At 38.2% G+C, this 12,824-nt stretch overlaps 1 protein-coding gene across 6 annotated transcripts in view; it reads left to right on the forward strand.

Moving 5' to 3' along the window:
* CDC14A (cell division cycle 14A) overlaps nucleotides 1-12,824 on the forward strand; it is a 188,888-nt gene that overhangs the window by 24,393 nt on the left and 151,671 nt on the right. For all 6 annotated transcript variants that reach the window (XM_043575677.1, XM_043575678.1, XM_043575675.1 and 3 more), the window contains exon 4: nucleotides 11,967-12,059. In XM_043575677.1, the coding sequence (XP_043431612.1) occupies nucleotides 11,967-12,059 (93 nt within the window). The remainder of the gene's footprint in view (nucleotides 1-11,966; nucleotides 12,060-12,824) is intronic.

The raw sequence follows: 12,824 nt of genomic DNA on the forward strand, positions 1-12,824 counted from the left end.
GGGATCAGGTAATCTGATGGATGCCTGGAAGGATATTTTTTGCTTTAGTACTGCTAGTAGATACCCTGTTACTTGCTGAAGGAATGAATTTTCAAAACCCAGATGTTGATAAGTCATGCGTTATCTCAAAGCATCCGAGTAGAATCTCTACATTGGGAGAAATTACTTGACTACCAATTTGAAGCTGCAATTGCTTCAACCTTATGTAATCTCAGTTTCTTTAGCTATAAGATAGGGATTATAGAACTTTCACAGAGGGGTGGTTAGGAGTATATTGCAAAAGGCTTTGCAAATTTTAACGTCTTCTACAGAAGAAAGTTACTAATGGAACATTGATGACTTTGAATAGGAAATAACAATAACATTTCTTCAACCAAGGTTATGAACACCTTCCCAGTCTCCTGGCTGTCATTTCCATATGCAAAAGCTGTTTGATATAATTTTAGGGATCCAAATGACAATTTAGTCTAGCCAGTTCATTTTATGGGTGCAGAAAGGAAGGCCCAGGAGAAGCAGGTGACTTGTCCAAGGCTACAAGGTAAAGTGGGGGCTAGATTTCAAGGCTTGTGACTTATTCATGCTCCTCTCCACCTTCATCACTGGAGGAGCCTCTGTGGTTTATAATCTTCATGCGCTCACCCACAGCACTGCCCCAGCTGACTTTGCCCTGAAAACATGTCCATAGTGGCCTTGAGGCTCCTCTGCTTCGTTTGCTCCAGTGACTGTTACTGCCACTCCAACTATGTTTCTTCCAGGAACTCAGACTCCAGGCTTTCCTGCTTTAAATGTACCCTTCTCTTTGCATACCTCCCACATTCTGTCTCTCTCACCTTCGTGTAATCTCCAGGCCCTCAGGCTCCCTATTTTCTCAGTCCGTCGGATCCCTGTTGGTGTTTCTCGTCTGCAGCCTGTGTTCACCCATTTTGGTAAGACCTTTGGGCACCTTGCTTCCATGCCTTTTGTCTTGCTTGGCCTCACAGCTCCCACCCTTGGTGTCTTTCCCAGTGGATGATTTCATGCGCTAACTTACTGATTTACTCAAGATTGTGGTACTCCGGCCACTGCTGGCTGTGCACTTTACCCTGAACCACACCAGTTGCCCCACACAATGGCTTGTGACGTCCAGTCTGACTTGAATGTCCTTTTCCCCTGGTTTGATCACTCCTTGTTCTTTATGACCTTGTTCAGACACCGTGGCTTCTAGGAAGCATCTCCTTGTCCTTCTGAACAAGGTTGGAGGTGCCTCCCGTTTGGAGATCTTTATTATTGATGAATAATTCCCTGTTTACATTGCTCTCTTTCACTAGACTATACCCTCCTAGCAGATGGAGACATGTCATAGAATTCAGTGTCTCCAGTGCCCAGCACAGGGTCACCAGACACACAAACTTCTGTTGACCTTATCACGATCCCCTTGACTTACAGGTCCTCTTTTATCTTTTTGTCTCTGGAGGTTTCAGAATACTCTGCCCTCACTATTTTCATCCTCACTACGCACTGATTTCTTAATCCTTGGCTGTCTCACTTTTGCTTTCCTTACCCTGCTGAAACTGCTCTAGAGACATTTTAAAGACCAGATATGATGGTATTTACTTGGTCCTCAAACCCTACTTCTCTGAATAATTTGGCACTATTTTTTTTTTTACAGTGAGAAAATTTTTTTATTTTTTAATTTTAATTTTATTTTTTATTTTTTTAATATATGAAATTTATTGTCAAATTGGTTTCCATACAACACCCAGTGCTCATCCCAGAAGATGCCTTCTTCAATACCCATCACCTACCCTCCCCTCCCTGCCACCCACCCATCAACCCTCAGTTTGTTCTCAATTTTTAAGAGTCTCTTATGCTTTGGCTCTCTCCCACTCTAACCTCTTTTTTTCTTTTTTCCCTTCCCTTCCCCCATGGGTTTCTGTTAAGTTTCTCCGGATCCACATAAGAGTGAAAACATATGGTATCTGTCTTTCTCTGTATGGCTTATTTCACTTAGCATCACACTCTCCACTTCCATCCACGTTGCTACAAAGGGCCATATTTCATTCTTTCTCATTAATTTGGCACTATTTTAACTGATAACAGCTTCTTAGACTACTGTTCATGTGTGGTTTCCTAGCTTTTTTAGGCAACATGTTATTTTCTACTTTGACAATTTTTATTTCTTCCAAAAAAGCTTTTATGATTTTTTTCTTTTTTATTTGACACCTTATATAGATAGGTAATATTTTGCAGTGCATTCTGTTCCAAACCTAAATTTTTAATTTTTATATTTTCAAAAGGTATTTTTTTTCAAGTTGATGATTTGAGACAGTGATTTATTGCTATTTTTTGTGTGTGTGTGTCAATATGCCCTCTATTCCCAGGGATCTTTACTATAATTATGTTGATTAGAATGGAAAATTATCCAGCAAACATCGACTTAGTTTCAAAAATCAAAGGCAGAAAACACCATCACCAACAAAAAACCTATTTTTAAAAAATTTAAACTATATTTTAAAAAGTGTAAGTACTAAGAGTTATGCAGTAATAGGTTGTAGTTTGCAGTTTCTGGTCAGTAGTTACTGTAATGAGGGAGATAGTCCAAAAAAAAAAGGAAGATTTGTTGAAATGAGAACAATTGGTAAAACTGTGTAAGTTGTTTAATGTAAAATGCCATCAGTGATTGATAGATTAGACCAGAACTTGCTAATTTGGTATTTCAAGAAATCCATAAGCCCCTGAAATTATATTTAAAATTTTGTGTGTATTTATATTTTCTTCTTAGAAGATTCTTAACTTTTTACAGATTTTTTTAAATGTTTATTTTTGAGGGAGAGAGCGTGAATGGGGGAGGAACAGAGAGAGAGGGAGACACAGAATCCGAAGCAGGTTCTAGGCTCTGAGCTGTCAGCACAGAACCTGACGTGGGACTGGAACCCACAAACTGTGAGATCATGACCTGAGCTGAAGTTGGATGCTTAACCAACTGAACCACCCAGGCTCCCCTTAACAGATTCTTAAAGGGATTCTTGGCACAGACAATGGTAACAACACTGGGCTAGGATATACAGGCTTCTAAAAGGGAAGAGTGTTTTAACAAAAGTTAACATAGTGATATAAAAAAAAAAAAGTACCTTCTTTAAACTTGGTCATTTAAGAAAATCTTTCAATGACTGATACAATAATATGAAAGTTTAATAATCCTATGATTGAACCAGCTTTTCCTAAAATGGTCAATACAGTTTTAACTGCTGATTTCACTTTTCCTTTGAGAAAACTAAAACCTCAGTCTGTGAAAAAACTATCTAAGAGCATCACTGAAAAAAGGGGACATTTTCTAGGGCAGTGATTTTTTTTTTTTTAAATACTTGCTCTTATGAATCAACAGGATAATTATAGTAATCTTGAAAACTGTTTTTAAAAGCTTTAAAAGAATATTGACAGAAGTGTAATTTTAAATGTACAAAACATCCCACATAGGCCTTTCAGGTTAAAAGGAGAAGGGGGGGTGGGCCTGGTGAAATGGACAATTGTATTAAAGCATTGAGTACCTGGCAGATGGTGGGGGCTCTGGGAATGTCCTTGTTGCTGAGTGAATCAGTGCAGTAATCCTATCCGGTAACCAGGCACCTGCCAGTGTATCAGGTAGTTTGTACACAAGAACTCTTTTGATATAATGATCAGACCACCCTCTTATAACTACAAATACATGTTGAGATTTCCTCATGAGGTTATATTCTGTTTCAGGTTCATGGGCTTTGGGGGGAAGAAAAACAAATTATTCTGGAGACAGTTCACGTAGTTTAAAGAAGTATCAGGCGTTCTAAAGCAATGTTAATTCACATGGGAGTAGGCATACATAGAGTTTGCAAGGTACAGAGTCCTTCCTGATTCCTTCAGAAATCCTCAGGCAAGAACTTCTTTAATGGAGAATCCCCAAATGCCTTCCACCAAATCTTTATGAACAACTTTTCTCTAACATTTTGATTTCTACTCTGATCACATGTGCCATTTCATTAATGAAACAGACTGGGTTTGAAATAAAATGGACCACACAGAGACACCTTTTTCTTTTTAAAGAAACTACTCAACCTATTTTGTTTTAGCTCTAAATGAAAACATAAACCATATTTTGTTTTGTACAGCCAAAGAAAATTTTCAAGAATATCCCTTTCCTGGGAAAGTTGGAGGTAAAACATGTAGAGGTCATGGCTGCTGACAGGAAGACCTGTTCATTTTATCGCTTTTGCAATGAGGTGACAACTGATTGCTTTGGAGACGCTGATTGCTGCAGCCATTGCTGGGCTAGCCTAGTCACCTGTAAGAGAATGATGCCTTGGTCACCACGGTCCCCATGCTATAATCTACTTAATCTGAGCGCCATCACTGGCAGAGCTTGCTTGTTTAGGGAAGTGCATGGGTTCTTTTTTTTTTTTTTTTTTTTTTAATTAAAGAGCATATTGTCCAGGCCGCAGTAATGTCTTCCTGAGCTCCATCAGGCTGATTTACAGTTTAATTAAACATGGTGTTCTAACCAAATGATATGAAGATTTTACTTTTAAGCATGGCAAACAACTTTACTGGAAGGCTACTTAAAAAATCTGTTGTTCTGAATGATGCATTAGCTCTTGTTTTTGTTTTTTGCGTTTTGTGGGATTTTTTTTTTTTTGGCTTTGAGCTGAATTGCACTACCTTCGACCACCTCTTGTTTTGGAATGGTTGAGTAGTTTGTGGTCCCCTGCCCTAAGCTGAACAAGTGCATGATTTGTTATGTCACTGCCATCCGAGCAGAGCCTGGGCTATTTGTGACTCGTGTAGCATGTCAACATTTTCTCTTTCTGAGTTGCTGTAACTGGTTTTTCTCCAGGAGTGAGCCCTCCAGAATGCATCGTTTCACATAGCTTTCCTTTCTGAGATAGAAAATGGCTGCCTAGGGTCAATACCCTCATCTTAATTTGTATTGTTCTCTCATAACAGTTGTCGTACTTCAGTTTATAAGTACTGTTAAATGTTTATATGCTAGATTGCATGCTTGTCATGATTTACATAGCAGTGGTAAAAGTCTGATTCTCAGGTAAGCAGTCCAGGTCTGGAAATTTCTATAGGTTCGGTTATATTAATTGATAGATATTCAATACTGTATTCTATCTTTTATCTAGTTTTTACCTTGCTACATGAAATAATTACTTTACCTGTGATTAAGATCATTCCATTGCTCCTAGCTATGCTGTGAATGCATCCCTCGGTAGTCCTTCTCTTTTGTTCCTAATAATCCTTGGCCAGTACCTCTCCCTTGGTTAGCATCAAATATTCATTCTACTGTGAGTGCTATGAGATTGGAGACTGAGGTTCTGCTCCCCTTGTTACCGTGTTGTTCAACACTGTGTTTGGCACACATCAGCTGCTCAGTCCATGCTGACAGAACCCACAGACTTCCTTCAGCCACAGTAACCCAGCATGCAGCTTCAGCAAACTGGTTGCCTAGGGGGCTGCATTCAGTTCAGTCATGCTTTCTTAGGCATGCATGCTCTTTAAAAACTTTGAATTCATGGTCAACATCTAAAATTTCCACTTAATTCTGAATTTTTGGCTTCTTTTATATATTAAAGTGTGTGATAGTGGGCTCAGTTTCCTACATGAGAGTAGGAGGTTGGAGCTAAGTCTGCTTGGGATAGGGCATGCTCTTCTGGTTTAACACCTGAGCCACTTCAAATTCTTGGCCCCAGAGAGCATCTGAACTTGGACCCTCTGGAAAAATGCCATTTAAGGCAGCTCAGTTACTGAATCATTAAAGGAACTTGCTCCTAAGGTGTTATCATCTGGAGTGCAAGAATTTACAAATTGTGATACAGTTTTCTGAGGAATCTGGGGCAATGTGTTTTTTATGACATGCTTTTAAAAGGCATTTAGCATGATTTGGAGTTCCTAAGAGAATTTAAATGTCTTTTGGGGCTACTCGACCAAATGGATAGTGTTTTAGGAGCCACATAAAACATTTCCTGGGGTGACAAGTCACATTTTTATGCAATAGCATAGTGGATTTTGGTGTGCCGTCCCTGGACTGTCAGCATCAACATTACTGAGGAACTTGTTAGAAATAAAATTCTTGGGCCCTGGTCAAAAACTCTAGGGTTGAGGCCCAGCAATCTGTATTTTTTTTTTTTTTCAACGTTTATTTACTTTTGGGACAGAGAGAGACAGACCATGAACGGGGGAGGGGCAGAGAGAGAGGGAGACACAGAATCGGAAACAGGCTCCAGGCTCTGAGCCATCAGCCCAGAGCCTGACGCGGGGCTCGAACTCACGGACCGTGCGAGATCGTGACCTGGCTGAAGTCAGACGCTTAACCGACTGCGCCACCCAGGCGCCCCAGCAATCTGTATTTTAATAAGCACTCTAGGTTACCCTGAGCCAGTCTGCTAACAGGATTAAATATAATAATAAAATATAATTTAGATTGATTTTTTTTATCTCTGAAAAGTTTTAGTGAGATTGATTAATTCAACCAATTCTGTTGACCTGAGAATTATTTAAATTTTGCACCATGAAACTTACTGTGACCTTATAAATTGAGATTTACCAAAACTATCAAACTCAGTGAGAGATTTCTGAATTTCTAACATCTACCATATTTGCTGAGAGAACTCAACTGTCTGTGATCTGACATAGGAGAAATATATTGGCCAAATGTGATAAACCAGGCCGTCTTTGGCTCCTGGCTTATGTTCTCTTGGTAAAAGAGAGACACAGAATATTCATTATACTTTGGCCTTGCCCACGATCTCTGGTTTGGGAGTCACTCTGTGTCTGGTCAAATTGGACCCCTCTGGCACTGTTGCTATGCTTTAGGAAACGACGGACTGTAGCAATAAATGTTAGCTCTTATTATAGAGGGCTGGCTGTATCCACTTAAGAAAGCTTAGAAGGATATATACTACATATATACTGCAGTTGCTAGGTAGAAATCTGAAATAAATGTGGATAGGGGCTGCAGGTTATCATTTGTAATTGGTTATGTGCAAGAGCAGGCAACTAGGCCAGAGGTCTTAGTATTCCTTCTGTGACATCCTCAATCCCTTTGTATTTAAGGCTATATTCATTTGTTTTTCCAGTGTCTAGCATTACTTTACTATTGTACACAGTGTTTTTGTAATCTCTGAGCTGCTCATGTAAAGCAAAAAGAATTTGTTAAGAGCAGATAGCTCACTGAAAGCCAGAGGTGATGGTCTAACTTTGCAAGGGCTCTCCTTGAAGGGCCTAGTCAGCATACCCGGCCACAGAGGAGTTGGGCCAGACTAAGGAAGAAGCAGTTCTGGTTGGAGGTATTAAGTTCTCTTGGTATTGGGGTAGAGTCTGAGAAAATACCTACTGGGCTCATTCATAAAATGGAATCCTTTTATCTGCAGACTGTCCCTTTCTTCTTCTCCATGGTAAGTTCCTCCATGAAAGATCTTAAAAATGAGCCAAAGGTTTCTCTAAAGGTACTGGAATCATCAGTGTCTCCAATGGATAGTATAATTTCTTCTGGAGTGCTTTAGTATGTAGTAGGTTTTTTTTTTTTTTTTAATTTTCTTATTTGTAAGTAAGCTCTACACTCAGCATGGGGCTTGAACTCACACCCCCCAGATCGAGAGTAGAATGCTCTACTGACTGAGCCATCTAGGCACCCCTGTAGGTTATTTTTAAAATTTATTTTATTTTTTTAACAGAGGGACATGTTTAATATTTGAAAGTAGAAAATATTAGTTTATGTATATCAATCTAATCATACAAAGCATTAGCTAAACAATTGGCAAGATGTTTTGTTATCCCTGAAACAAAATTTGTTTTGAGTAAACTCTATGGCTAGTGTGAGGCTTAACTTATGACCCCCAAGATCAAGAGTTGCATGCTCTACTGACTGAGCCAGCCAGGCACACCATCCTTGAAATTTTTCATTTCAGTACCAGGTTATCTGCTATGTTGAACAGCATTGCTGGTGTAAGACTGGGGCAGAGTGACCTATAAGAGGGAGGCCTGGCCATGGCAAGGCAGAAAATTAGGAAAAGGCCAGTATGACATAAGATTTTTCTCTGTTATCATTTACTTTGAATTAGTTTTGATTCCTTGAGTGAGAACTGAGCCTCAGTGATCTGACCTGGGAGATACTGGCCAAGCTTCACTAAGCAGATCATTACTTGATTGTAATACTTTTGAGACTTTACTGAGAAAAATAATTGAATTCCAAAAACCTCTAAGCAAGGCAAATGCTAGGAGCTTTAAAAATTATCCTAAAAATTAGATGGAAACTATCGTTTAACTGATATAAAAAAGTTAGCTATTGTAATGTACAGCATGGTGATCATAGTTAATAATACTATATTATATATTTGAAAGTTGCTAAGAGAGCAGATCTTTTTTTTTTTTTAGATAACAGTGTAAACATAATTTATTTTCTCTGCAATTACCCGCATTTTTTTTTAATATATGAAATTTATTGTCAAATTGGTTTCCATACAACACCCAGTGCTCATTCCAAAAGGTGCCCTCCTCATTACCCATCACCCAGCCTCCCCTCCCTCTCACCCCCCATCAACCCTCAGTTTGTTCTCAGTTTTTAACAGTCTCTTATGCTTTGGCTCTCTCCCACTCTAACCTCTTTTTTTTTTTTCTCCTTCCCCTCCCCTATGGGTTTCTGTTAAGTTTCTCAAGATCCACATAAGAGTGAAACCATATGGTATCTGTCTTTCTCTGTATGGCTTATTTCACTTAGCATCACACTCTCCAGTTCCATCCATGTTGCTACAAAAGGCCATATTTCATTCTTTCTCATTGCCATGTAGTATTCCATTGTGTATATAAACCACAATTTCTTTATCCATTCATCAGTTGATGGACATTTAGGCTCTAAGAGAGCAGATCTTAAAGGTTCTTATCATAAGAAAAAAGATTTTGTAATTGTGTATGGTGATGGATGTTAAAAAATTATGTTTCCATCCTATAGGCAGCTTCTAGTAGGAGATATTTAAAAATAGTTAAAATTTGTAGGTATATTTTATGAAGAATATTCTTTATCTGATGTAATTTCTGTAAGCTTGTAAAGTTTAAAAAAATTCTTCTGAAGTCTGTAAAATTTTAATTTGTATTATATTTACTTTAATGCATTTTTAAGTTTACAGTGAAAAAAAAGTTTCCTTCAGAATTTCATCCTGTAGCTTCATGGTTGCTGTTGGAGGGTTCAGGGAGGTCTCTGCATCCCAAATACTTTAGAATAAGAAAGAAAAAACAAAAACCAAACAAAAGCAAAAAGTTTGAAAGCAACCAAAAAAAACTGTTGGTGATGGAAGCACACCATTATGAGTTTGTCCCTTTTGGCAAGTGGATTTGTAAAATAAATTTAATTCCACACTATTAAATGATAGCAATTGTTTGCTGTGAAATCTAAATTCTTAGTGGAAAAAGGCATCAGAACACATAATCCAGACTTCAGGATCAGTTGTGGATATTTTTCTTCCCCATGAGTGTTTTAGGGAACCAGTAAATGTAATTAGTTAGGGGCTGGGAACGAGAAGAGCTGAGTCCCTTAGGCTCAGCCTGACTCATGTTTACGGGGGCCTGGCCTGTTTAAGGCAGTGTTTAGGTGTTTGGGATTAGACACCATAAAATATGCTTATATCTTAAGGGCTTTGACTCTCCGTTGGGTAAATCAAGCCTAACTTATTGATGGAGAACAATAGGTGGCAAAAACAAAGCAAAAGACAGACTTGCAACAAGCAAATAATAAAATAACAAAAGGAAATGTCCAGCAGACAGTTTTCTCAAATTGAGAAAGCAAGTAGACAAGTGTCAGCACCATTGATAGTGACCTTGAAGTCTTTAGATAACCTCAGTGTTTTGACTGAACTGAATTAATAAAATGTACTTTTTAAAGCTTTATTTCATAGGGATAATTTACTAAGCCTGTCTGGAAATAAGGACCTTGGTAATGAGACCCACTTTGAGGCAAACACTTTTCAAAGTTCAATTAAAAAAATTTTCTTAATGTTTATTTTTGAGAGGGAGAGAGAGAGAGCAAGCAGAGGAGGGGCAGAGAGAGGGAGACATGGAATCTGAAACAGGCTCCAGGTCTGAGCTGTCAGCACAGAGCCCGATGATGGGCTTGAACTCACGAACCGCGAGATCATGACCTGAGCCAAAGTTGGACGCTTAACTAACTGACTGAGCCACCCAGATGCTCCTCAAAGTTCAATTTAGAAGAGCAGTGCCATTTTCAGAACATGTGATTCTGGGTTAGGGAGGAAGTGCCTGACCTGGGGTGGTGAGGGTTTCCAGGCTCATTGCTGGGATACATATAGCTGCATTTTCTGTGGTTACATTAAAAAAGCCAGAATGTTGCAATTTCATGTACAATGGACTTCAGAATTTGAAGAGTTTCTTAACTTACAGAAAACAGCAGGGTGAATGAATGAAGAAAGGTACGTAGTTAAGGTCTCTTACATTTCTAAAGGGGCTGTAAAAGCAGGTATTCTGTGGGTTGTAGTCAATGTGTAAGGTATAGAACGCTGCTTTTACAGTCAGTTTGAATTTGTAGACAAATATTAAAACGTACCCATGTATCTGTGTTTTGAAAGCCATTTGTCAAAATACTGTGACTGTTTTGAAATATGAAGAAATTGAGCAGATTTCATTTAGTTGCGTCAGTGTTCTCATTGTTTTATGTTTGAGTTTGCTTAATACTTTGATTTCATTTTAACACATCTTTTATTTGCACACTTCTTGTCATGTTTAGCATGTATGCAACATACTAAGTTGCTTATTTTGGATTTAGCTGAATCCTTGAGCATGTAGCATATTGCATGGCATATAGCAGGTGCCTTAATAAAACTGTTTGAATCCATGAATTTAACATATGGTTATTGCATTAAGATGTTTGCTGATGTGACCCTTTTGATGGTTTACCTTTTCCCACTAGCCATTTATTTTCAGATAATTAAAAAGGGATTTTTATAGGACATTCTAGAAAGAAAATATTAGTATTGATGTTCTAGTTAATATAGGCACTTGAAAATTTTAGAAGAAAATAGACTGATTGATACATTTAAAAATAAAATGTCTAATATGAAAAGTAAAGATAAGTTTTCTGGAACTGGGTATGGTATGTAGAGAAAGAAAAAGGATGAGCAAATACTCACCTGTAAAAAAAGAACTTACCATTTGTGGCAACATGGATGGACCTAGAGGGTGCTAAGTAAAATAAGTCACACAGAGAAAGACAAATACCATATGATTTCACTTATATGTGGCATCTAAAAAACAAAACAAATGAACAAATAGCAACAACAAGAAAAAAACCCAGAAACAGATTTACAAATACAGAGAATGAATTGGTATTTGCCAGAGAGGACGGGGGTGGAAGGATGGGTGAAATGAATGGAGGGGATAATGAGGTACAGACTTCCAGTTATAAAATAAGTAAGTCATGGAGATGAAAACTGCAGCAGAGGAAATATAGTCAACACTATTGTAATAATGTTGTGTGGTGACACATGGTGACTGGACTTATCATGGTAAACATTGTGTAATCTATAGTACTGTTGAATCACCATGTTGTACACCTGAAACTAATATAACATTGTATCTCCACTATACTAACAAAAATTAAAAAAGAAAAAAAGGATGACTAGACTTTGTATATAAGATTTAGAGTAAATCTTCCAAAATGGTCCCCATTAATAAAGATGCCAATAATTTAATTATTTCTCATATGTCTCCCTTCTTGGAGAGAAGTGTTTGTTATAGTGTCAAATCTGCATCATGACTGGGCTGCAAAAAGTCTGAGCCAGTAACCCTCATCCCTCAAATATGCTCATGGACAATTGCCATAGAAATGAAAGTTGAAAGTTGGTACATTTCACTGACTGTGACACATCTTGGAAGTTGAGATGATGTATACCTTCTGTATATTTTAACACTGTCTCTATGGTTACACTCTTTTTATTCCCTCTTTTTAGTCATACAGTTTATCAAGAAAGAAAATAGTGCACTACACCTGTTTTGATCAACGGAAAAGAGCAAATGCAGCATTTTTAATAGGTGCTTATGCTGTAAGTACTTTTTCATGATTATTTTCTATAATCAGGCCAAGGGAATGCTAACACTGTCACATAAAATCCAGGCCAGTTTTTCAGTGGAATTGGGAGATGGTGAAAATTATTAGCACCCTGGGAATTGATGTGGAATGGAAAGTGTGGACTACTATCCATGGGCTATTTATTTTATTTTATTTTTTTTTTTATTAAAAAAAATTTTTTTTTCCACGTTTTTATTTATTTTTGGGACAGAGAGAGACAGAGCATGAACGGGGGAGGGGCAGAGAGAGAGGGAGACACAGAATCGGAAACAGGCTCCAGGCTCCGAGCCATCAGCCCAGAGCCTCACGCGGGGCTCGAACTCACGGACCGCGAGATCGTGACCTGGCTGAAGTCGGACACTTAACCGACTGCGCCACCCAGGCGCCCCTCCATGGGCTATTTAATTCTCAGATTTTATTTGCTAGTATCTAATGACAGAGTCTCAGAACCACAATGGGGAGCTTGGGTCCCACAGTTGTATGGGTGTTTTTAAAAGAAGAATATCCAGAAAGAATATATAGTGGAAGATTTTTAAAGACTGTTGAGGTGTTCCTTTTTTGCATAAGAGGAAATCCTAGATTGCATGGGGAAGGATTGTTATTATTATATTATCATTATCCATCTACTAATCTATATACATGTTTGCAGTAGGCAAACCAAATATAGGTCCTGCACATATTACACTTCCCTACTAACTAGACAAGACTTTCCCAGAAACGTTTTGATTGCAAATCTTGT

This window comes from Prionailurus bengalensis, chromosome C1 (assembly GCF_016509475.1).
Source record: "Prionailurus bengalensis isolate Pbe53 chromosome C1, Fcat_Pben_1.1_paternal_pri, whole genome shotgun sequence".
Taxonomy (NCBI): Eukaryota; Metazoa; Chordata; class Mammalia; order Carnivora; family Felidae; genus Prionailurus; species Prionailurus bengalensis.